General features: G+C 38.4%; 1 protein-coding gene across 5 annotated transcripts; it reads left to right on the forward strand.

Moving 5' to 3' along the window:
* On the forward strand, positions 1 to 26651 carry LOC139968603 (protein transport protein Sec24C-like). Of its 5 annotated transcripts, none has more exons than XM_071972761.1 (22): positions 1 to 206; positions 1119 to 1549; positions 2019 to 2184; positions 2756 to 2906; positions 3077 to 3424; positions 3613 to 3698; positions 3735 to 3830; positions 4357 to 4468; positions 5099 to 5226; positions 6605 to 6743; positions 7355 to 7470; positions 8745 to 8869; positions 9622 to 9813; positions 11506 to 11599; positions 12855 to 12971; positions 15574 to 15744; positions 17040 to 17282; positions 17867 to 18005; positions 18424 to 18542; positions 19171 to 19350; positions 21494 to 21775; positions 23208 to 26651. In XM_071972761.1, the coding sequence occupies exons 2-22, from the start codon at positions 1224 to 1226 to the stop codon at positions 23346 to 23348; spliced, it is 3471 nt and encodes a 1156-aa protein (XP_071828862.1). In that variant the 5' UTR covers positions 1 to 206; positions 1119 to 1223; the 3' UTR covers positions 23349 to 26651. The 5 variants fall into 5 exon arrangements, with proteins under 5 accessions (XP_071828862.1, XP_071828863.1, XP_071828864.1 ...); XM_071972762.1 differs by having other exon boundaries at positions 3747 to 3830; XM_071972763.1 differs by having other exon boundaries at positions 3759 to 3830.

Genomic DNA, 26651 nt, shown 5'->3' on the forward strand with positions numbered 1-26651 from the left:
ATTTAGTTAGGGTCAAAGGTTTCTCCTTCGTATACTTACCTTACGTGGCACACGAGCCTACCAAATCTGGGATGGAACTCTACCGACAATGAAGCCTTTACGGCTGTAGTTCGTGTTCGAAGCTGATTTTGTACTTTTGAAACATTATATTCGGACATTTAGATGAGCAAACGTCGGTTTTAAACCCCGCATTTTCCTTGTAAAATGTAAGTTATGTCACGCAGCCGTGAAAACATGGCCGTAGCCTACAGTGTACCTACTTCTTAACATTAGGCTTAACGTTATTCGCTATTCTATGAGTAGCACCGCATGTAACAAACAGCCTAACGAACTGGACTACACCTAAGTTACGCCTAATAAAATGTGTTGCAGTTGCAAATAATTGGGGTTTGTTTTCGGTATTTAAGAAGAAATTATAGCATGTGATAACCTTGAATACTTTGTGATAATTTAAAATGTGATTCGCCTATGGCTTATCCTAAATTAGGTTTAGTCTAGGCCTTGGGTAACTTACAGCTACAACAACTAGTAATAATCATGGCATTATGCCTAGGCCTACACCTTCAATTTAAATTCATAAGGGCCTAGGCCCAATTTAGTGCCATTCCCCCTTAGGTACATACCACCATACCATTCTGCTATAGGATTTGATCCTTTACCACCATTGCGGAAAGGCTCAAAACCAATGGCGGAAAGGTACACTTTAGAAATGGATTTTACCATGGTCTACAGTAATGTATCGGTGAAACTTTCTTTGAATTGCGGGGAAGGATAAGTACGCCGTCTTTCAAATGTGACGGTTTGCTGGATAAACTGAATTGTAGTTAAGACAAGATTGGGAAATTTACAAAGTCTTAATGCACAGGTTGATTGATACACTAAAATGTATAAAATTTATATAAAGGCCTATATCTTAATAAAATATAATAGGCTGATTGTTAAATTAAAGACTGATTTTGTGGATTTTGATGGTAGGACTTATAAATGTATTGAAATAAATGTATATATAATTTGAATTGCTGAAATAAATATGAGTCGATATACATTTTCATCTTTGGTTGAGGTTGGTGTTACTTTGTCTGTAATATTCAAAATTGCCTTTCTATTACTTTTCTCAGATATAGAAACACATTATTGAAGTTCGGTGCCTTTGTTGCCTTCATTGATATCATCTTGCATTAATACTACAAAGCTGAAATACACGTCTGAAGAGAGTTATCATAATGAGCCAGTACACCAATTCTGGACCTCCGGGTCCAGGCCAGTACCAACCATATCAACCTAACTATGGTCCACCAGGGGCAGGCCCACCACAGCAATCATACAACCCAGGAGAAGTAGCACAGCCTGGCAAACCTCCTGTTGGACCTTATGGTGCTGCAGGACCATTGCCCGGTAGACCTCTGCCCCCTGGATCAGCTGCAAATGGACCCTCCAGTGCACCACAGTATGGACATATGAACAATGTTGGTAGCCCATCAAATAGTTTGGGACCCCCTCCTGGACCAGGTGCACCCCCTGGTGGATCAGTGAAACCTGGAGTGCAAAGGTACCTCATTTTAAAATGGGCAGGAATTTATTTTGAACCATAGTTCCTTGCATAGCTGTATCATCAAATGTATAAAGTTATCTGCAAGTTGCATCCTGGTTGCCCATTGGTGAAACTTCTTGATTAACACTTTAAAAAGCTAATATTTAATATGGTTGTTAGAAAATAATATTGTTTGAAGTCTGTTATTTTTGGAACAACATTTGCAAAGTATTGTTGGAAATAAAAGGATAAATCATAATGAAATTCAAACACTAGTTGCTCTCTGGTTTGATTTGTTGGGAGTTACTGAAGTAGTTGATCTTGTAGAGGAAGGAACATCACAGCTTGATGTTTGTTTACCAGAAAGAGTTTTGCCCCTTAGTTGTTTTTTGAGAGCTATTCCTCAAGATCATCATCTCCATGATTAATTGGTTAAAAATGATAACTGTTCCCTTTATTTCTTTATTTTTTTGGCTTGATTTTACAGACACGATCAGTTTCGACCACCTGTTGGTCAATATGGCACTGGAGCAATGCCACAACATAATAATAATATGGCTGGGCCACCACCACCCCAGCAGTCATCTGCTGGACCCGTTGGTCTACCAAATCAGATGGCTGGAATGAATTTAAATCAAGCTCCACCGAGTATGGTAAGCAATTCCTCAGCTTTCCATGTTGCTTTCTCAAAGAGGTAACATGTTAGTCGCGAAGATGTAACCGAGCTATGAAATTTATGGTACTAGCTGCACAGTGTGTCAAAAGATACAGTTGAGAGCATGTCTGAATGACGTAGTCCAGTGTGGCTTACAAAGGAAGAGAAGTTGACTCAATTCTTTTGTAGACGAAAACATTTGTCATCACTTCTGTTCGGAACATTTGTGTATCCCCCTACTTGATTTACCTCAATCATGTCCCTGCCCACTGGTTGTTCTTTTTCCTTGTCCTTCCCCCCCCCTCCCACCCCAACAGCGGCTTTGTACACCTTGCTTATACATGCTCAAATGTTTTATTCTTTTTGAGGGGCATATGTGCAGATGGAGGGAGCTATACCTTAAAAACATTACCAAGTTCTCAGCACACTTACTCCTGATAATATTTTCTCACATGTTTGCAAACATTGCTATTATTCCATTGTTTCATGTATATCCTGAAACTTCACTTAGTCTGTTGAGCTAAATGGGAAATAACACTACATGGCTTACATTAATGTTTTTTATATAGGGGCCACCAACAACATTAGGTCATCCTCCCATGCAGAGGCCCCCTTTTTCACAACCAGGGACTTATGGAGGTACATCGACTGGAGCCCAGCAACAAATGGGGTATGGACAACCACGTCCAGGGATGCCAATGCAGACTTCACAACCACCAGGTAAGTTTGCAAGTATGGTAGAAGAAATTGACAAAAACTCAAATGCAACGCCTAGCTCACATGTGTCCTACCTAAGCTTAAATTTCACAGATCTCCAAATGCTATTTATGCTATTTATCGTGTTGGCAAGATTTCTTACATAGAAACTGACTATTGTTCCCCCCATTTAGGTCCACCTACAAGCATGCAGGGACCGGCAAGTGCTATGGCTGGACCACCTAACAGTATGCATGGCCCACCAGGCAACTTTCAAGGTCCACCGGGTGGACAGCCACCAGTCAGTATGCATGGAACCCAAGGAAACTTTCAAGGTCCACCGAATAGTATGCATGGGCCACCAAACAGTATGCATGGACCACCAGGTGGCCCACATCAACAGTTAGGCCAACAGCCTATGTCAAGGTACCCTGGGCCACAGTCAAATAACTTCTCTGGACCCCCGCAGCCAGGCTACGGTGGACCACCCACTGGTGGAGTACCTCAGGGCGTACCTGCTTACCCTGGTGGCCCTCCTGTCCGTAAGTCCTCATACTTATTTGCAAGTGTAATTTTGCCTTCATTTGTACTTCATACTTCTCATAAGGTATCATTTTGAATCATGAAAGTCTTTGTGTGTGAGGGACTCCAGCATAAGTTTGAAATGAATCATTTTAAGAGGATCCATCTTGCTCATCTGTTCTCCCTCTCTCTCTCTCTCTCTCTGTAGCACCTCCCCAGAGTACTCCACCTATGTCTCCAGGCCCTATGAGTGGCCCTGGTATGAGACCTCCATATCATGGTGGGCCACCAGGACCAGGGATGGCCCCAGGGATGGCCCCAGGGATGGCCCCAGGGATGGCCCCAGGGATGGCCCCAGGGATGGCCCCAGGGCCTTCGGTACAACCACCACCCAAGAAACTGAATCCAGACCAGATGCCCAGTGTGGTGAGTATATTCTCAAGGTTGGCATTTCCATTCTATTTCTCAGTCATCTCTCTACTGGCTTGTGTGAGTCATTTAGTGTAAGGATGTATAGTATTCCTTCACAGGACAAAATATAAATACCTGTTTGCTTTACTTTATTATATTTTCATCCAACTTTGTGATGGTTTCATTTGTATTTTGTAAGATGATTATTCACTTTGTCGCTTAACTACAAGAATTGTCTTTCATCAAATCTCAGATGCTATCATCTGCAAGTTAATAAACCTCCATGCTCCATAACTCCATGCCCAATACAGGAACGAGTTAAAACTTGATTTAACACTATTAGACCCTCTCCCACCCAAAGAAACTTATATTGTGTTCTCCAGCCCACCAACCATTTGGAATAACTTCATGCCCAATACAGGAATGAGCAAAACTTGTTTAATCACTTAAAATCTATCAGACCCTCTCCCACCCAAAGAAACTGATATTTTGTTCTCCAGCAAATCGTTCTATTCTTCTCCTTCTATTGTTTCTTTCTCAGATTCAAGTCATTCAGACGGACAGGAATGCCAGAGGTGGACAACAGTTCTTAACAAATTTATGGGGCCAGGTTCCTCCTTTAGTCACCACAGAATTTCAAGCTATCGATCAAGGTAGAATAGACTTTTTAAACCTTTGGTCTGCTGCAAAGATAATCAGTGCTATTTATATCGATTCAGCCTCATTGCAGCGGATTCTGCAGCTACTGCAGCATATCTGTTCTGCCTTAATATCGGGAAGTAAAACATTGGAAAGTTGCGCATTTTGCCTTAGATGTGTTTAGCACTAAGAGTTTCCAAAGGGAACTGAATGTGATAGCATTTGTTCCTCTCTCGCTAACCTTTCGTTTGAGCACAAAATAAGGAGGTTGTCATAGCAACATGATATTAGGCGAATATTTTGCACTGCTCAGTAAGTTTGAAGAAATTGTCAACCAAACTCATCTGTTACATTTTTCTTCTAATTCATACCGGCAAATTATTTTTGTCGAGTGTTTCGAAAGATTTTGCTTGGAAAGCCCAAAATGAGTACTCTTTACAAAATATATTGAGGATATTGAGTTGGTCAGACAAATTGACAGGCAACTGTTTAGGAATTCCTGTATTTTAATGAAATTAAAATTCAGATTTATGAGTAAAAAAAAATTGATATCTTCTGGCTCAACTAATGTAGATAATGAGTGGTTTTCTTTATGAGATTGGACCCTTGTTAAGTATAGAATTGTTTCTCATTTTATTTTATAGGTATCTCTAGTCCACGGTTCTTCCGATCCACTGTATACAGCATTCCCTGTAACCAAGACATGGTGAAACAGTCACAGATTCCAATTGGATTTGTGGTCAAACCATTCGCAGACTTGCCAGATAACGAGGTATTTTATCAGCCAACGTCCCCTTTTTCTTCACAGTGAACTGTGTAATTGTTTAAGCAGCTGATGAAAGCTGCAAACCCTCTTTAGGGATGGAAATTTATGTCAACACCTTACAGGAACAAGTTACTCTATAAAAAAAATAAAAGGCCTCATATTGTGATCTACAAATAAGCTGGAATGAGGATCTTACCATTCCCCCCCCCCCATCTCCCCTCCCCATATCATGATTACCCAAATCATTGCTATTAGTGACTATGTCAATCAAATTTGATGATTATGTTTCTTTCGTTATATTTCGAATGTACTATGACCGGGTTACATAATATTCTGTTTGCACAGGGAATTCCAACAGCTTTTGCTGAATGTTACCATAGTGTTTGCATGGTGACAGTGTTTTTCTTTCTTTGTATTCCTTGTCTGTCTAGCAGTAGGGTATTGATAATTAGCATCCCCTAGCTCTGATGTGTAGACTATCAGCTAATATTAATACTGCTGTACCATCTGTGTGATTTGTTTGCTCTATCCTGCTCCTGCACCTGTTGTTGACAATGTTATAGATATCCCATCAGCTCTATCTGTGCAATGAACACTCCACTGTAAATGTGTAGTAAAACGTGTAGATGTGAGTGTTTTGCCATGATCGATAAAGTAGTTAGGTTACTGCATTTTGCCAGACGACAAATGCACAGAGTATTACAGTAACCAGCTTGTGAGTTATTGGACTAATTGATTCAAAATGATGGGGAGGTTTTCTCTTTGCATCGTGACTGTGATATTAACAGCATGGAAGTTTACTGTTTTTACCACATCCCTCCTCCCACCCCCTTGCCCCTCTCAAAAAGAAAACAAAACAAGAGCAGAATATGAAAGAAACACCAATTAATTGCCAAATCAGAGAATAAATAGTAAAAGTATGTAACTTTGGCTAATCATTGCTACTCATCAGCGTTTGATGCCAGAATGAAAGTTATGGTTAAATCACCATACGTGTAGGATACAAGGTTACTAAAGTAATTAAATGAACTGCGTTTACAAAAGAACCAACCGACACTTTGTATTAACTTCGTGAAGGACTATTACAAACAGAAGCATTGGGTTCAGATCATCTCATGCTACCCTCCCAACGGCCAGCCAGGTTTCACTGTACCTTGGTTGGTATAATATTGGGGGTAAGAGTAATATCAGCTCTTTTAAAACCCAACTAGTCACGTTAATGGCATAGTTGGTTCCTGTGAGAGCAAACATTATCCTTGATTTTTGATGATTATACTGTGGATATAGTGTACAAAGATATTAGCAATGGAATACCTACACTCGGTTTGAACATGATAGTAGGTATGTGACCCTGTCCCTAATCTCTTTTATATCCTATTTTCAGATGGCCCCTCCCATCACAGACCACGGCCCTAACGGTCCCGTCCGATGTAACAGGTGTAAGGCTTACATGTGTCCCTTTATGACATTTGTGGAGGGTGGAAGAAGGTTCCAGTGTGCTTTCTGTTATGGAATTACTGATGGTAAGGAAGCATTTGAGCGATATCAAAGTTTCAGTTCACCCTGAGAGATTGCATGAAGCATTGCAAACAATTTATCGTATGATTATACAATCTCCCTTCCAACGGCCATACAGGTTTCTTGTACCTGTATTGGTATAGATAAACAAGGGATAAATTAAAAAAGTTCTTAAAAAACCCAAACTTACAGCAACACCTGGAGTTTGGTTCCTGTGAGGACTAACACCTTAACTTTATTTACAGTAATCAAAGCTTAAGAAAGTTAAATATTAAATAGTATGCCGTGCAATGTTTGCTGCCAAGAAGAATCTGCATAATGTGTATAATTTAAATTCCATCGCTTTCTTGATATGTGTGATTTCAATAGAGTTCAAATCATTGTTGAGATTTTGTGCAACTTGTTACATAGCAAACATTGTTCTGGAGTTTTAGCAAACATTATGGGAACAGTTGAGTATTGAAAAAAGATTTCATTTGAAATGAGAGTCTAGATTCAAAAACTTTGTTTATCGTAAACGAAATTGATGTTAAAGAAAGAAAATGATACACAATGTAAAATGATGAAAGTGGAAATAAAACAGATTTAAAGTTGTCTTCTTTGTTTACCCTATCAGTTCCACCAGAATATATACAACCTCTTGATCATATGGGAAAGAGGGTTGACATCAGTGAAAGGCCGGAGCTCGCCTTGGGTACCTACGAATATCTTGCCACCACAGATTATTGCAAGGTAATTAATCAAAGAAACAAATATTAACACTTCAATTCAGCTGAAGAGGGAAGAGTTTGTTTTGTACTCATAATTTAAGATATTCAGTGCTAACAGTTGATAGTAACATCTTGGGTGACGTTTCAAATTTACGAATATTTTGTACTTTTCAATACTTCAAATGGGATCAGCTTTCATAACAGCAGCTGGAAGAAGCTTTGTTTGTCTGTAATGTGACATCTTCCGCCGCATTAATAAAATGTAAAATGTAGTTTGTTCGTGTCTGATCTATATAGCGATTTGGCTGCATTGCAGTTTTGAGGACTTACTTCTTAAATATTGTGTAAATAAAGAGAGATTGCATGAAGCATTGCAAACAATTTATAGTATAACTCTACAATCTCCCTTCCAACGGCCATACAGGTTTCTTGTACCTGTATTGGTATAGATAAACAAGGGATAAATTAAAAGAGTTCTTAAAAAACCCAAACTTACAGCAACACCTGAAGTTTGGTTCCTGTGAGGACTAACAGCTATACATTATTTAGTAATCAAAGGTTAAGAAAGATAAATATAAAAATAGTACATCATGTATGCCATGCAATGTTTGCTGCCAAGAAGAATCTGCATAATGTCTACTTAAATACCTTTGCTTTCTTGATATGTGTGATTTCAGTAGAGTTCAAATCATTGTATAAGATTTTGTGCAACTCAATACAGAGCACCGATGAAATAGGAAATGAAATCGGTTTAAAAGTTGTTCTTTTGAGGGCATTACATTGAAATTATCATCGAAACATATTAATAATTATAGTGCATTATTGGCCCAGGCTTCTAGACTTTAAAGACATGTCATTTTACATCACTCCTAACTATGGTAGCAAGACCAGCAACTCTCAACGGCTCTGGCCACACTTATGCTCTGGCCACACTTATTCTCTAGTGGCCAAACTTATGCTCTGGTGGCCAAACTTATGCTCTGGTGGCCACACTTATGCTTTTACTACCTATTTCATAACAGCGTAGACTTTCAATAGAGGTTGTTTTGTATTGCCCCCCCAACTGTTTCAACAAGATCAACATTGGTCAGCGGTTATGGTTAAAGTTTTGTTCTCTGCCTTTTTCCATAACTTTTTTACCTCATGGAGATTATTACTTCTCCCTCCAACTGGGAATTATTTGGATGGTTAAATCCTCAAAGAAAATAGATTTTGAAAGTTTGTAGTAAAGTTATAAAAATATTTGAAGGACAGTACTAAAACCAGTTATGGACTGTTTTTTCTTTTTGTCAACAGAACAACAAACTGCCACAGGCTCCTGCATATATTTTTATGATTGATGTAACATACCAGAGCATGAAGACTGGGATGGTTCATCTCCTCTGTAAAGAACTGAAATCTTTGCTGGACAGACTGCCTACGTGAGTAACAGACAACTTTATTCTTGTCTTTCTTACCTTATCTTTGAAAAAAAAGAACAAAATATTATTCACCCGTGTTGCAAACATTGCCAAAGTCGGCTTCTGTAATGTGTATTTTATTTTCTCTGAGATTGTAGTCTTCCCTTCCAACGGCCAATCAGGTTTTCATGTACCTGTTTTGGTATAGAATTATCGAGGGATAAATTAATAGAGTTTTTAAAAAACCCAAACTTGAAGCAATGTCTCAAGTTTGGTTCCTGTGAAAACTGACAGTAATATAACTGATTGAAAAATTCGCCACACAAAAAAAAAAGAAAAAAAAAAAAAAAAGGAATGTCATTTCTGGCTGGTATTTCATATTTTTCTTTATTCTCATATTGTGTGCCATTTCTGACAGTAATTTCAGATAAATTTTTGTCAAATCCTTGTGGAGCTGTGCCAGTATTCTTCTTTGAGTGGAATCTTTCTGCTATTTCCACATGTTAATGCCAATATATGTCACCTAATGTGAAGACTTTGTGGGAAATAGGTGATTAAACTCATCAAAAATTCACAAAACTTGACTGTTCTATAAACTAGTGCAGCTTCTTTTCAACAAGAAGCCAAAAATTTGTTGAATTTGCTTCCTCAACATTCCAATTTGTGGAACCCTGAAATTATTGTCAAATGTCACTGGAACTTAAGGTCACATGATTTAAGCCTGATTTGACATGTTTTTTAATACTTTTCATTTTTCCTTTGATATTTCTCAGAGAGCATGGAATGAAGGAGTCGGCTATTCGGGTCGGCTTTGTGACCTACGATTCAACTCTGCACTTTTACAATGTAAACAGTGCCCTTGCTCAGCCTCAAATGATGGTGGTCTCGGATGTCCACGATGTATTTATGCCTTTGTTGGATGGGTTCATGGTAAAACTCTCGGAGTCCAGAGCTGTCATCGACAGGTACGTAAAAATATTGAGTAAAATAAAATAAAACTGTTAGCAATCTGCTTATCCACTAGAGAGCCTGTGTAGGAGAATGTGTAAAAGTAAGTTGGCCTAACGTCAGGCCAACTTACTTTTACACAAAATATTGAGTAATCACATGCAGGGTAAAAGCGCAACCTGTGAGCAAGTTTAGTTTACTACAGCCCAAAAGGTTTTTGCAACCTTGTCAATGCAGCCAGTGGAAATTTATAACAAGAGAAAACATGGAATATGTATACTTTGCAAGAGTATGTATTGGCCTGACTTGGGACTGGATATTTCAACATAAGAGATGGACAATACATAGGCTGTGTACAGCTTTTAAGCGCTATGGGCAGTTGCTCATTTCCTGGAGTGGTGCTATATAAATCTACATTATTATTGTTATTACTACTACTACTACTATTATTAGTATTATTATTATCATTACTATTATCATGATTATTTATAACTCATTTTTTGTAATATTTCCTTCACGATATAATACAAAACTTCTTTATTTGTCACTGTGGTAGGGGCCTCCTTAGATGTTACATTATGATAGTATACAACTATTTTAGTTGCTTTACCAAGCAAGTAAGAAAATTGGTTGATGTCCTACCTTTTCTCACAAAAAAAAATCTTCTGGGAATGTACATGAAAGAGGGGAAAATTGTTCCTTACATTTTGTATGACAATTAAATGCAGGAAAGGATCATACTATTGGAAATAGTCTACCATGGGCAATGCTTTAACTAATTTATCCCTTCCAACGGCCAATCAGAATTCACTGTATCTGATCTGGTATAGAAATATTAGGGAGAAAACAAAGTAACGCTCTTTAAAACCCAAACTGTCAGATTCTTCGCACGTTTGGTTCCTGTCAGAGCTAACATCTTAAAAAAGCTTGTTATGTAATCGTCTCTTAAAATGACAAATAATTTCACTTTCTATTAAATTCACCCAAGTAATTATGCACAGTTCCATACAAATATTGCAATTATTTTGTCATGCTCAATGAGTGCAATTGTCTTGTAATTAGCCTTACTTTTAAATTGTTAGTTTTGTTACATTAATGAAGTTGCAGACCTATGAAACCATTGGCTCATTGCCAAACTGAACATGAATCAACTCAACCTTTCGATAGACTTTGTCAGTTGGATAGTCTTACAGGTTTCCTGCAATTTGTAAACCTCTGATGGTGAGAGAACACTACAACTGTTTTCTGTTAATGAACGGTGCTTGCTTAGGCCTTACATAGACCTGTTTCCCTGCTGGGTTCCATTTTTCTCAAACTGGACAGTTATGTAGTTGTGAGCTACAGGATACTGCTTATTGCCAGTTGGGAAACCACAGACCGCTACAGGTTTAGTTTTCCCAAATGAAGTCAATGCAACTAAAAACTGGCTAAATCGTTACCAGAACTAATGGTTAGCACAGTTTTACAGGCAATAGTATGACCATCCACAATTTTACAGGCAATAATGGAGTTGAGTCTGGTTGCGTCCAATCATGCAGTGTGACCATTTTAAGACCTCATATAAAGTCTGAAATTACTTTCCAACTAGCATCAAGACAAAATGAAATGTATGCAACTACTCTATGTAAAATAAAATCAGAGATATATTTAGGTCTTCTGTAGGAATTCTTCAATCTCGTCAAAATACTTCTCTCTCTCTCTGTCTACAGCCTCCTTGATCAGATTCCAGAAATGTTCTTTGACACCAGGGAGACAGAATCAATGCTCTCACCAGTAGTAGAGGCAGGCCTTGCAGCCTTGGTGGTAAGACGTTACGGCTTTGAAACTATTTAGGGTCCTTGGTTTCATACCCTTCAGTGGAATCAGCACTTATCATTCCTTAAATGTATTTAGCGTAAAAACGTCATTATGAAATATATTAAATGTACGCAATGTTTGGGATAATCAATCGATCGATCTAAGGTGACAAAATGATGTAATGTTACGATGCTTCACATACTCTTGTCAACTCACTATGAAGCACATTTGCTACGTAGCTCTTGTTTACAGTATGGCTGCTTGCTGTTTGACTGGTACGAAACTTGTTTGGGTTTGGGAGCAATTAAATCATGACCCAACAAATGGAAATCTAAGCTAATATTGTTAATAAGTTTATGCTTAAGACTTAACCTCTCCCTTCCAACGGCCGTACAGGTTTCTTGTACCTGTATTGGTATAGATAAACAAGGGATAAATTAAAAGAGTTCTTAAAAAACCCAAACTTACAGCAACACCTGAAGTTTGGTTCCTGTGAGGACTGACAGTTTAACAGTTATTAGCATCACAATCAAATGGTCAGGAAACTTTTGGCAAATGTGAAATCAGAAGATGTAGGTTGATTCAAAATCTTTTGAGGTACTTAGAGTTTAAAGGCATTGAAGACTCGCCCCAAACCGCGTGCGGCCATCTGAAAAAGTTAACCCTTCCTGTTGCTTGCAAGTGACGTTTTGTTTGTGTCGCTACAAAATGCAGACAGTAATGAAACTTGATACCTTAATTGTTATCTTTAGCTGGACCTGAGATGTCCATCGCTGTATCGTTTGTATACTGTGCTGTGGGTATTGACCACAGCTGTATGTACTGACTGTACACTAGTGTCTAATTATCGACGGTAGCAAGCTGTGTGTGTATTTTCTGGGATCGATGGTGGTGTCTAACACTTCTGTTACACCTCATTCGAAACTAGGTCAGATTACCGGCATTAGACGTTTCTTTTTGCGCGATTCTTCACACCCTTTGAATGAAAAGTTGAAGGCTTACAGTCCTACATCAATGCCAAGCCTTCTCTCATGACTACACAGCATTGTACCGCATTGCATTGCAATCTTACTGCGTTACTCTGTACTGCAATATAATTTCTGTTGTATTACATAACATCACATTATTTGCACTCAAGAAAAAGTGCATTAACAGTTTTATATTGTAATCAAATTGACTACCTGCTCGAAGATTTTGAGATAAATCTAATACAAGTTTGCCAGCCCTTAAATTTCAATTTCTGATTTTTGTTGTCGCTTAGACTGCGGACCTTGCTGGTAAGCTGTTTGTGTTCCACTCATCTCTACCAATCGCAGACGCACCAGGAAAGCTTAAAACTAGAGACGACCGTAAATTATTGGGAACAGAGAAAGAGAAGGTGAGTCACACTTTTCTAATTCATTTTTTAGGCCAGTTTTCCACTTTTTCTCTTTACTTATTTTTTTATGATTTTCTATGATCATTTTGTCCAATTGTTGTATGACGTAACTCACTGAGATAATATTTCTTCATGAATAGTAAATCACATGTAGTTCAAAGTGAAATCTGCTTCAATATGATTTGATTTTTGTTTGACATTTTGAAACTAAGCTTTAGCAGTTTAACTGATGAACTTGCATTGAATAAGCGAGTTCAGAGTTACGAGTGCGCATGCCCGATTCTCACTTGGGGTCAGGTCAACTGAGAATTGAATCCTCGGAAAACGTAAACAATGACAGCTCTTCATAACGATAATCGCACTAAGAACATGGGTTACTGCGACATTCGGAATTTATTTCTAGTGCATATTTCGGTGTGTTTACGACTTAAAAACGTGTATAAATTGACTGAAACTACTTCATAATAATATTGAATATAATGGAACACAGGTCCGTATCGCACGTGAAATAGTTAGTCTGATATAGGCCTACGAACGGGAAAAAGGAGTATATGTGACTGTATCCTTCGTATGGGTTACGCGACCTTACGTGGTTGCGGGTGTCTTAATGCTTCGCGGAAGTTCTAACTGATTATTTTCGGAAATGAATTTAAAATATAGCATGGAACAAACTATTTTGCCCTTTTGTTTGTCATTATGAGCCTGAACTGTTTTTTAGAGAATATCATAAGCAACTCGAGTCTAAAATACTAACAGTGGCACTGACAGAACTGTAGATCTAAATAGGCCTACATAACCTATCCTCATACTCGTTGCTTTTACGTCCATCAACGAACACTGCATAGTAGAGGCATTGGTATCTTGTAGTTGCAACTACAGGGTTTTTCATGTTAAGAAATATTAGTTCTCTTCATTTTTATGCGTGATTTAAAATAAGCTTAGTCTTATTCTTGGCATATTCCTACTACTTATAGGGGGGTGTTACTAAAACGAATGACAATTGCGTTACACATAACGAATGACAATATGTTGTAGGCCTACACACTAAAAAATTGCGTGACTAAAGCGAATGAAAGTAAATGGCAGCACAGACATTTGCGTCAACCGGATATCACAGTTCAGATTTTGTGGGTACATCAAAGCCACGCAAAAAATCGGAAAATTGGGGTTTAAATCGCAAAAATTCGAGTTGACATTTTGCGACTGTGACCGGTGTTTTCGGTAAATTCTTGAGCAAGATGTTTGACTTGTCCTGTGGGATTTTACCCCGTGAACATAGGGGAATTGAAAAAAAGTGTTGCTGTTTAAAAATTATTGCTTTTATTACCCCCCCCCGGGCAAGGGGACGGTCGCCTCCCTGGCGGAGGTTCTTTTCCCAGACTGATCATAAAGGTGGGACTCCCTCTTCCCTCTTATCCCTCGTACATCCACTCACAACCGTCCTTCGTTGTTATTCGTTGTCATTCGCTGTCATTCGCGAATGATAATTAACCCTGTACAAAGTCAATTGTCATTCGGTCATTCGCTGTCATTCGTTTTTGTTTGTCCCCTTACAGGGTGGGTTCAATTTGTTCGAAGAAAATAAATAAAAATATTTATTTTATTTGGAGAAGAACATTATAACAAATAATAGTGGGTGGGGGGATTTCCAGGGGTTATTCCAAGGAATAATATTAATACGCTGCGATGGTGTACACTCTGCCTTTAGAAAGCACAACCTTGACTCGGCAGAAATGGCATTGTAAAATATTTCCCTGAGCCACCCAGACTCTAAATAGCTGAAGACTTTACCATCTTTATAGTCCGACATCAGTCTTTGCTTTAGTTCAATGTTATCAATACTGGTAAAATAATGCGCAATATCAATGTACATGCAAGGCGGCCATTTTTTTCATTTCAATTTCGCCTTCCCATGCAAGTGGTAAATCCGAAAGAGGATCGGGCATGGTCTTTCCTTCAACCTGAAGTACCGATGCGTAGTCATCTGCCTTTTCATTTCGCGCATCTGCTTTATGAACTTCAGCAATGTTCATCTGAACGGCAGCATACGCTAAAGCAACCAACCCTTCTTTCCGGCCATTCATCTTCAACTTTCGTTTCTTTAAAAATTCCTTCAGTCTGTCAACTTTCCAAAGTTTAAACTCTACCAAACTTGTAGGAATATCCATCTCAAAGCGAAAAACAGAGTAAATTTAGACGTAAATTATGCGATTTCTAATGTTTACTGCAAGTGCTCATTAAGTTAACGTGGGTACGCGAGCATACAACTCTCGTCGCAACTAGAGTATTCTTATTTGACCTCTTGACCTACATTGCGCAATGCAAACTCTGAACTCGCTTATTGGACAAAATCTTGAGACTGAAACCAAAACTGTTGCTTGAAAAATTTGAATCTGTTTGAAAGTCCAGCCAGGGATAGTGTTGTTCCTTAGATAGATTTATCCACAGATAAATGAACTAAATGCTCTTCAAAATCCTCCCCTTGCCCTTTCATTTTACTCTTTATTTGGTCAAAATTGAAACTTTCCCTTAACAGAAATCATTCATCAAATTGTAAATGTCGTGGTCTTTAAATTCTGTTCTCCTTTCTCATTTTTGACAGACTATTTTATCACCACAGAGTCAGGTTTATACCAAGTTAGGTCAGGAGTGTGTGAAGGCTGGCTGTAGTGTTGACTTGTATCTCTTCCCTAATTCCTACGTGGATGTAGCTACCATCGGTCAAGTTACATCACTCACCGGTGGTCATTGCTATAAATACAAACACTTCCAAGTAAGTACTGATGGTTTGTTTCATTAACTATGCTGCTTGCATTCACAGCATAACTTCTCTTGCTTTCAAATACGCTTGACACTTATATTGTTGTATGTTTCTACGTTGCATATATTTTTTGCATTTTACACCACAACGTATGTTTTAAAAATGTGCAAAGTTTGATATTCTTTAAAAAAAAATAGCTTTATCAGCAATGGAGAACTGGCTGGGAAATTATAAACTAAATTTAAATGAGAAAGACATTTTCGGTCGGTTCAAGATTCAAAGTCAGTGACTTCTAGATTGTAACCTGTATTTTATGTTGTTACTGATTCGAATCCTGTTCATCAAAAATTGTTTTTGCTCTTTTCAAAGTATTTAAGAACGATGTAACGTTGCAATGCTGCACATACTCTTGTCAACTCACTATGAAACACATTTGCTACCTAGCTGTTGTTTTACAGTATGGCTGCTTGTTGTATGACCAAAGGGAAACTTGTTTGGGTTTGGGAGTACTTAACTCTTGACCCAAAACTGTAAATCTAAGCTAATATTGTTAAAAAGTTTACGCTCAGATTTAACCTCTCCCTTCCAACGGCCATACAGGTTTCTTGTACCTGTATTGGTATAGATAAACAAGGGATAAATTAAAAGAGTTCTTATAAAACCCAAACTTACAGCAATACCTGGAGTTTGGTTCCTGTGAGGACTAACAGTTTAACAGTTATTAGAATCACAATCAAATGGTCAGCAAACTTTGGCAAATGTAAACACCCTGCCATACATTTGTAAGAGTTCTACACAGCTTAGCCAACTTTCAACATTAGAATCATGATGTTGGTTATAGCATCACTCACTAACTGGTGAAACCAATGACCAGTTAAATTGCAGTAATTGGACAAGAAGAAAACCTTGACAGAGTTCTCACAGATAAGTATCCTTAAACTGTGTGAAGGAATCTGGTAGGAAATGGGAGTATGGGTTTGAAATGTGGATCCCTGCAAAAGTTTTACTCTTATCTGGAGCATCAAAGGGTTTTTAACAAGCAACAGACAGTTTTCATTTCTGTGTACTCATTAGCCATTGACATAATAACTTCAGCAAGTCGATATAATCAATGTTGGATTGAAGACAAGTGATAGTATTAAGTTATGTATTGTGAGGTTAGTGCAAGCCCAGGCAAAGTCAGGGCCATGGGTTTTTACTTCGTCCATTTCTTCTCCTTCAAAATTTTGGTCTCTGCAGAAGGCTGTTGAGTTCCATAATCCCTGTGAAATGTTCAAAGTTTGAATAATTTCATTTTTGTTTTACAGGCGGCTGTTGATGGCGAGAGGTTCATCCATGATCTAACGACTAACATCGAAAGAATCTCGGGTTTCGATGCAGTGCTTAGAGTGAGGACCAGCGCTGGGATCCGTCCGACAGATTTCTTTGGAAACATTTACATGTCCAACACCACCGACGTGGAATTGGCGGCTGTGGATGGATCTAAGGCGATTACGGTGGAGGTGAAACACGACGATAAACTCACAGAGGATACAGGGGCATTTACACAGGTGAGAGGCTGTCATATTTCAGACCCCCCAGAATGATTGCTTGAAAAGGGTGCCTGGCTACCTGGAGTTTAGTTTCAACCTGGAGTTTAGTTTCAAGTATTCAACTTTCAGTTGTTCTAGACGGTTAAATTTAATGCATATGTTTCTGATATGTTTGGGTAAACAAGTTGAATAAGACATACAATTAAGAATAACATATTTTAGTACCTAGAAACAAATGTACAGTAAGGTACCTTGTCAAAAGTAGAACACTGAGGGGAGGGGGGTAGGGACTGAGGGGTGAGAGGCTGTGAAGTGTACAATCTATTATGCTTCACAATTTCACACAATAAGCACCATATGCCTGCAGTGATAGCTTCTGTTGTGTGGTATTGATTCATTCCAGCTGGGAAGGATTCTCCAGCAGCTACTTAAGCTTAATGTCACAATATCTGTAATATAGGTTGATAAAAAAAAAGTTGGGGTACCGGGTACCAATGTGCAACGGATTTGTGAAATTTGACGAATTATTTGATATAGTCTGATATTGCTTGCTAATCGATTTGTGTTACACAGTATGCTTGTCTTTGTTTTCCCATATTCAGGTTGCTGTACTATACACCAGCGTGTCTGGCCAGAGACGGTTAAGAATCATCAATTTTGCCTTCAATTGCTGCGCTCAGCTGTCAGACCTTTACAAAAACTGTGACACGGACACCATTGTCAACTTCCTGGCCAAGAAAGGTAGGATTTCTGTCAGTGTTTCTAATGATCATCAACAGTATGGTACCTATTATATGCTATTGAGTGCTAAGGGAGACATTTTAGATTGATTGATTGATTGATTGGTCCAGGTATTGATGAATCTGGCCATTTAATAGATCCAGGTTTGAAGGTCCATCAAACTATTTACATATAATATACATAGTTCTTTTTCTTAGAATTTTTGCACAAATTTTTAGATAATATGTGTTAATTCACATTTGTTCATTAATACTGCTCTTTCTTACACAAATATTGTGCATGTGGTATACATTATGTTTGACATTTGACCTGACTATCGCAATACCAGTCGTTACTTATATTAGAGCAGAAACCAGTAATTGTAGCTAAGCCAAACAATCTGGATTAATTGTATGTTTGCTGATATCCTCGTCTACAGCTGCCCGTGACGTACTCCATTCTAATCCCAAAGCAATAAGAGAGGGGCTGATGTCCAGATGTGCTGCTATCCTGGCCTGCTACAGGAAGAACTGTGCTAGTCCCTCAACACAAGGACAGGTGAGTCATGGCTCCTGGCTGCTGCAGTCATAGAGACTTCAGTAGGGTGTGTTTGGGTGGTGGGTATGTTTGGGTGGTGGGTATGTTACGGTGGGAGGGGAACGGGACAGGTAGATGACCAACTTAAATGTTGATAAATCACTTGAACCCGATGCCCTTGTGTGTGTATGATTTGGAGGTGTTGTGGGTGTGAGCTGGTGATGATTTAATAAAATATTCTGAGTGTTTTTTTTGCATGTGTGGGTATTGACGATGGAGTAGGGGGAGGGGGGGGAGCAACAATTATAAAAGGATATGAGAATGGGTTTGAGAAATAATTTTACCTCAGCGTATGAAGGTTCTTGATATGTTTCATCAGCAATGTGGTTCTCCGATCTGATGGGATCTGATCTGACATGATTGATTTGATCTCATTGAAAAAGATTTGTAATCCTGAGTTAACCGAGTTTGAATCTCGTTCAAATCTCCTGATCAGTTTTCCCACATTCATTACCTACTGATATCATTTCTACTTGATTTGATCTGATGTGATTGATTTGATCTCATTGATCTGACTTGATTTGATCTGACTTGATTTGATCTAATTGATCTGATCTAACTTGATTTGATCTGATCTGATTGTTTGCAGCTGATCTTACCGGAGTGTATGAAGGTTCTTCCGTTGTTCATCAACTCTGTCATCAAGAGCGATGCCATTGCAGGATGTACGGACATTACCACAGATGACCGGAGCTGGTTGATGCAGACCCTGCTTGGAATGGATGTCCTGTCCACCCATGTTTACTTCTATCCTCAGTTAATACCAATAGTAAGTATGCAAATATACCCTAACCTACCTTACCATGCCTGCTCCATCCATTCCCCTCCACCCCCCTCATGGCACCTACCCCCCTCCATCTCACCCCCCACCATACATGCTCAGTTATGGAGCCTTGAAATTATGTATTGCTTTGTTCTTCTAGATAGAACAAGCTTTCTAACAATATTTCATCCCTTCTTTTATTGAATTACTGTAGAGTGAGTAAGAAGTCAAATTCTCATTACCAAAACCTACCTTGGGTTTCTATTGAAAAGTTGAAAATAGTTTTTTTTCTACCAACTTGTTGGTCGTTTTTCACTGCAAATACTGATTACATCTGTAAACATTTCCTTATAAATCTCATATTCAAATTTGAGCGTTTGAATAAAATCTTTCGTTCTATTCTTTTTTTCTGCCTTTGATGGAAGAGGATATAGCTAGGAGGAAGGCAATTGTTAGTTAAGACAACAAACAAAATATTATTTTTCATTGCTTGAAGATTGGTCATGTTTTTGTGTTTAGGTTAATTATTCAATTCAAAACATTCGGTAATGGCTTCTCCTCTTACCTTAGTAATGATAAATAAACAAAAGATTCTTTTATTTCCTGTAGTTCCTTTATTTCCTTAACATCAGAACATTAGGTTATGTCAAGTTAGGAACTTATTCAGAAAAATACAATCTACATGACAAAAACAGACTGGAGTGTTTCAAGAGTTTCCTTGTTCATGACACTATTTCAAATTAAACCTAACCTAGTCAATCAGATGACCTCTAAATGTAATGGCAATGTATTGTGGAAAAATCTAAGAAGCTAAGGATAAAAGTAACACAGAGAGCTGTATTGTTTTTAAGGGTAAAGACACCTTTCTTGTTAACGAGTAACAACAGTCTAACCTTCTACAAATGAAATACTGTAAGCCAACAGATAAAGCTGCCATAGATGAAGGATTTGAAAGATATTTCAGGTTTTACTGTTGCCTTAAAACCATAATGTATTACTTCATTCTGCCAAAATTCCACCTGGTTCGTACTAGGATTGAGGAAGTTTGTCATCATGTTTAGAATTTGTTGAACACATCTGAGTACTGAACAGTTATAGTGTTGTTGGATAGCAAATGTTTAGAATTTGTTGAACACATCTGAGTACTGAACAGTTATAGTGTTGTGGGATAGCAAATGTTAAGAATTTGTTGAACACATCTGAGTACTGAACACTTGTAGTGTTGTGGGATAGCAAATGTTTAGAATTTGTTGAACACATCTGAGTACTCAACAGTTCTAGTGTTGTGGGATAGCAAATGTTTAGAATTTGTTGACCACATCTGAGTACTCAACAGTCATAGTGTTGTGGGATAGCCAATGTTTAGAATTTGTTGAACTCATCTGAGGACTCAACACTTGTAGTGTTGTGGGATAGCAAATTGCTGTATTGAATTAACATTGTTAGTAACATTGGTAATTTACTCAACGTAATTGTTTGAAGTATATAGATCGTTGGTTTATATTACATAGATTCAATAGGAATGATGCAAACATCTTAAAACAATACAAATATTCCCTGCCAACGCCCAATCAGGTTGAATCGGATAACCTGAGCTGGTAATTTTATCAGGGATATAAGAATGAAAGCTCTTTAAAACCCAGAATGTCCGACCTAGAGACATTTTGGTTCCTGTCAGAGCTTACATAATTAGCTAACAATGTTTAGCATGTTTACATCTGGAGACAATCCTGATTAATGACCATGTCATAATATTCTGAGAGAGAAGGCTTCAGTTTTGATGGAATTTAAAGATGAAAAATTAAGATATTATATAAAAGTTATTTATCCTTGGAGGGTGACCATATTCTTACAGATTAAGACGATCTATTTTTGACGTTAACCTCTCGAACATTTTAAAGTTAGATGTTCAGGTCATTACTTTCTGTTTGTTATTTTAAGCATGACATCAGTCCAGATGGAGACGACATACCGACGTCCATCATGTGTTCAGCCGATCGATTTTATAGATGAAAAATTAAGATATTATGTAAAGGTTATTTATCCGTGAAGGGTGACCATATTCATACAGATTTAACATTTACTTCTCGAACACTTTAAAGTTAGATGTTCAGGTCATTAATCTCTCATTTCTGTTTGTTATTTTAAGCATGACATCAGTCCAGATGGAGACGACATACCGATGTCCATCAGGTGTTCGGCCGATCGATTCTCCGATAACGGCGTCTATCTCCTCGAGAACGGACTGATGATGTTCCTGTGGATAGGACTCCATGTCAGTAACGAATGGGTCCAGAGTATATTCGGGGTCAACTCGCCCGCACAGATTGACATAGATTCCTCTAAACTTCTCCTTCTGGATAATCCGTTGTCCGTCAGGCTTCGAAACCTCATCGAGTCCATCAGAAGAAGAAGGTCACACTACATGAAGGTAAGCAACACTGTATAATGATCTAAACTTTTCGGTTTGATTGCCAATTTTGGACAATTTTTAGCCAAACCTAGCCAGTTTTAATCAGAAATGATATTATGCTAGTCAAAACTAAGGCTTGCTTTGGTTTTGTCCACCATCTGATTAATTAGCAGGCAATTAATTATTCAGACAGTTGTAAGAGTCTGTCGTCCACACACATTATGCATATGAAGTTTGTCAAAGGCAGATCCAATTCAGAAGTTTTCAAAACTGTTCATTTTCTTTCCATAATTATTTATTTTATGTGGAACGGCACCAGCATAGCTAATGAACTGCCTGCTTATGTTTTTTGTAATCCATCCTGTCCAAAATTGAGCAAAATCAATATGAACATGAATATGGTTTGTTTGTATTGTTATGTCTACTGCTGTGTTATGATGAATGTGGTTTGTTTGTATTGTTATGTCTACTGCTGTGTTATGATGAATGTGGTTTGTTTGTATTGTTATGTCTCCTGCTGTGTTATGATGAATATGGTTTGTTTGTATTGTTATGTCTCCTGCTGTGTTATGATGAATATGGTTTGTTTGTATTGTTATGTCTCCTGCTGTGTTAAGATGAATATGGTTTGTTTGTATTGTTATGTCTACTGCTGTGTTATGATGAATGTGGTTTGTTTGTATTGTTATGTCTCCTGCTGTGTTATGATGAATATGGTTTGTTTGTATTGTTATGTCTCCTGCTGTGTTAAGATGAATATGGTTTGTATTGTTATGTCTCCTGCTGTGTTAAGATGAATATGGTTTGTTTGTATTGTTTTGTCTCCTGCTGTGTTATGATGAATACGGTTTGTTTGTATTGTTATGTCTCCTGCTGTGTTATGATGAATATGGTTTGTTTGTATTGTTTTGTCTCCTGCTGTGTTAAGATGAATATGGTTTGTTTGTATTGTTATGTCTCCTGCTGTGTTAAGATGAATATGGTTTGTTTGCACTGTTATGTCTCCTGCTGTGTTACGTTAGGGTTTGTGAGGCCTTTGCAACTCTGCAAGCTATTCTCAAGCTGCGTTGATTCATCTTTGAAGTCTCAGCCTTCGTTGCTTTGGACTTTGTTGAAATCTTCCTGTCAGTCTCCTCATCCTTTGAAACATCTTAAATTTAGATTTTAAATGAAGGTAACTAAAAAAGGGACAATTTAATGCAAGATACTGTTTATGTAACATCCGTCCCGGTCAGTCCTCGGACTGTGTTCCTTCTTTCCCGTGAGTTTTCTCATTCTCTGTAAAAGTCCCAAAATTGGGTTCAGTTCAGTTAGATTCTGCAGGTAAGACTAACTCAGAGGATAAGTATGGATGTTTACAATGGAGCAAATAACCAGAATTCTTGCCGTTATATTCCATCAATACCACCTGAAATTCACTGATGTACGGTCGTTGTTCTTTCCTCTCCAGCTTGCTGTGGTCCGACAAAGAGACACCTTGGAGCCGTGGTTCAAACAATTCCTGGTCGAAGACAAAGGGGCAAACGCGTCCGCGTCGTACGTCGACTTTTTGGTCCACATGCACAAAGAAATCAGGAACATTCTGAATTAAAGACATGTAACCGGTTAAATGACTTTCTTAACCACGGTGTGACGTTGCGATTCACGGTCGATGAATGTTCCACCAAGCGAGAAAAAAATGCCCTGTTTTCCAAACTATTTGAAGATCTGCTTCGACTCTGGTTGACTCTGAGCTTGCGTGAAAGTTTCCCGGAGGGTGAATCGTGAGATGGCTCAGATGATACGATGAAACGTTAAACACCTTTTATCGGGTGCAACATGAGACATGAATCTGAGTTGGTGTTTTTTGTCATTAGTCATTAGTATGATTTACTTTTCAGTGGTATCTTTAGGTTAACTGTATTAGAACTGTACTGTTTGTCTTGTCTAAACCTTAGAAAGTGACCTGGAACTGAAAATATTTGGAATTAAAATTTCTCATATTTATTGTAGCGGAAGTTATGTTTAGTCAAAGTTGTAGAGAGGAAATTGGGGGGGGGTGGGGGTACAAGTGAGGTTGGTGGTACTGTTAACTTTAATGTAATGGGAGTTATACAACACTAGTCAATAGCAAAGGCTGCTCTACTCGGGACAGCCGTTGAAAAATTCAATACATAAAAAAAAAAATTTAAAAATTAAATTATAGGAATTTTCTTGAACTGTAACTAGTGGGGAAATTCCACAAAGGTTTCCCAAGCATAGGAACTTTGCCTTATGTGTAGTGCTGTATGGAACAGCTATGGAAATTCTACGGTCATTCGATATGATGGTATGATTAATATTTTTGCTCTTCTTCTTTGAGACTTTTTGCAGCAGATCGATTGATAATGTCAATGCTGTATGCATGCTCATAGCAGTCTTTTTATGGGAGATGGGAGAATTTGCAAAAATTCATCGAGTAACCAAACATTTCACTCAACAATTAACAAAGTTTTCCATATGTCTCTGATGATGCTATGTTGTATATATATGGAGGTACCTTCCGTGGGAGAGAATCTATTTAGTGGAAGGTTTATTCTAACAAACTATTATGTTATTTCAACAATGGTAAGGCTGGTCATTTTTGGTTTCTGTATTTTGCAAAGCTAAAGGTGATAAATTCTTTGCAGAGTTCTACTTTTTTTTTTTTATTATGACTAATGCTACGTAGCAGTGTAAAGTAACAGTACTCGGTACTCTTAATAGCTATAAATATAATCTTATTACCTTATCTGTGAAGTTATAAACTATGAAATATATCTAAGAAACTAACATTCAGAATATTGTTTGGTTTGTTCATGTCGAGCGAGGGTCAAACGATTATGCCATCATGAGGGTCAAACTGTTATGTCATTTTGAGGGTCAAACATTTATGTCATTATCATCATATATGTGTTTGGTTGCTCTTCCGTAGTGGGTGGGATTGGGGATTCGGTGGGTCAAGTTGATTTCAAAGCAGGCCCATAAGGGGTAATGAAGGGGGGGTGGGATGGTATCAGATCATATTTGACATTTGGTGCATCAAAGGGAAGTAAAAGAGGGCAGCAGAACGATCACTGTCACACGTTGGTCAGCGTATGCAAAGGGGTACCTTAGGCAGGTCGTTGTAGCATACTGGCTATGGAGGAGAAGGAAGTGGGCACATGATATTATAGTACAGTCAAATCTTGATATACAGTTTGGCTTCTGTGGGCTAAAGAGTGGCAACATTATGGGGGAGGAAGAGGGGTGGGTGGGGGGGTCTGTAAGATCCCACATCAAGTGGATCTAAAGGCAGGGTACAGGGTCCTTCCAAACGGTAGGCATCAAGATGTCCAACTCTCCTATCCCAGCTGACCAGAAAAAGAAAGGTGACTAGCTTTGTAGCTACAATGTAAACTCCCCTACCTCCCCCCACCTCTTAAATTGAAGAATGATGAACTTTTCCCATTTTCATATTAAAAGGGAGTCACATGCAAGCAGCAAATGAAAGATTTTTATAAAGTTGAATTTTGCTGGGGAAAAAAAAAGACTAGATAAAAGTATTAAATTGAACTTCATGATTATGTGATTTAAAAAAAAACAGGATTACTTGATAAATTTATCAAATCCATTCAGAAAGCTGCCTTAAATTTCCAGTATATATTCAGATAGTGACATTAAATTTAGCCAATTACAAAATATCACTGAAGATGTATTTTCTAGGCCATATGAGGTCATATATTAAGTGGATAAAATCTGCTAGAAATGTTTAACAAATCTGGCATTATATAGTCTGCATAGTCAGAACACATTCGATTGTTATAATGTTAAGGAATGAGGGTTTGGTGCAAAGTTACTAACCAGATGGCATTTATCACTTTATTTGTCAAACCTAATGAAAATGAAACAACAGTAATGTCTTGGTTTTCCTTCGACTCTTTCTGATCTGTAAGAAAAGTTAGAACTTCACACTTTAAATTTGTCTCTTGTGTGTATGTTAGTGTTTGTATATATGTTTGCCAACATCTAACAATTTTTTTTTGATCGAATCTATGAGTAATTTGAATTTTGAATCTTTATTATATGTTAATTCTTCATGTAATTTGCACTTCAATTACATACCCTTTATGTTATTTGCTTGTGTATTATGCTTAATTTGATGTGGATCCTGAATGTAGCTGGTTATGAAAGACAGCCCCGAACAACAGGAGCTGGGCGTGATGGCTCAACAGGCCTCCAAGGCCTCTAGTACAAGGGACCCTGCTACTCTGAAAGGCGCTGGGTGTGATGGCTCAACAGGCCCCGGGCCTCTAGTGCAAGGGACCCTGCTACTCTGAAAGGCTCTGGGTGTGATGGCTCAACAGGCCCCGGGCCTCTAGTACAAGGGACCTTGCTACTCTGAAAGGCGCTGGGTGTGATGGCTCAACAGGCCCCGGGCCTCTAGTACAAGGGACCCTGCTATTATGAAAGGAGCTGGGCTTTTGATGGCTCAACAGGCCCCCTGGCCTCTAGTACAAGGGACCCTGCTACTCTGAAAGGCTCTGGGTGTGATGGCTCAACAGGCCCCGGGCCTCTAGTACAAGGGACCTTGCTACTCTGAAAGGCGCTGGGTGTGATGGCTCAACAGGCCCCGGGCCTCTAGTGCAAGGGACCCTGCTACTATGAAAGGCGCTGGGTGTGATGGCTCAACAGGCCCCGGGCCTCTAGTACAAGGGACCCTGCTACTCTGAAAGGCGCTGGGTGTGATGGCTCAACAGGCCCCGGGCCTCTAGTACAAGGGACCTTGCTACTCTGAAAGGCGCTGGGTGTGATGGCTCAACAGGCCCCTAGGCTGAACTGTATGAGAAACTTCTTTAATTCCTGATGCAAGGATTTTTTTTTCCATTTATCAGATATGCCTCATGATGAAAGTAAA

The sequence above is a fragment of the Apostichopus japonicus genome, chromosome 6, assembly GCF_037975245.1.
Source record: "Apostichopus japonicus isolate 1M-3 chromosome 6, ASM3797524v1, whole genome shotgun sequence".
NCBI lineage: Eukaryota > Metazoa > Echinodermata > Holothuroidea > Aspidochirotida > Stichopodidae > Apostichopus > Apostichopus japonicus.

What these genes read in the sequence shown, in the direction of transcription:
- LOC139968603 (XM_071972760.1), top strand. Translation starts at nt 1,224, where the DNA reads ATGAGCCAGTACACCAATTCTGGACCTCCGGGTCCAGGCCAGTACCAA. An exon ending in ATCAAGCTCCACCGAGTATG is followed by an intron (nt 2,185 to 2,755) that starts GTAAGCAATTCC and finishes TTTTTTATATAG; the next exon opens with GGGCCACCAACAACATTAGG. An exon ending in TTGCTGGACAGACTGCCTAC is followed by an intron (nt 8,870 to 9,621) that starts GTGAGTAACAGA and finishes GATATTTCTCAG; the next exon opens with AGAGCATGGAATGAAGGAGT.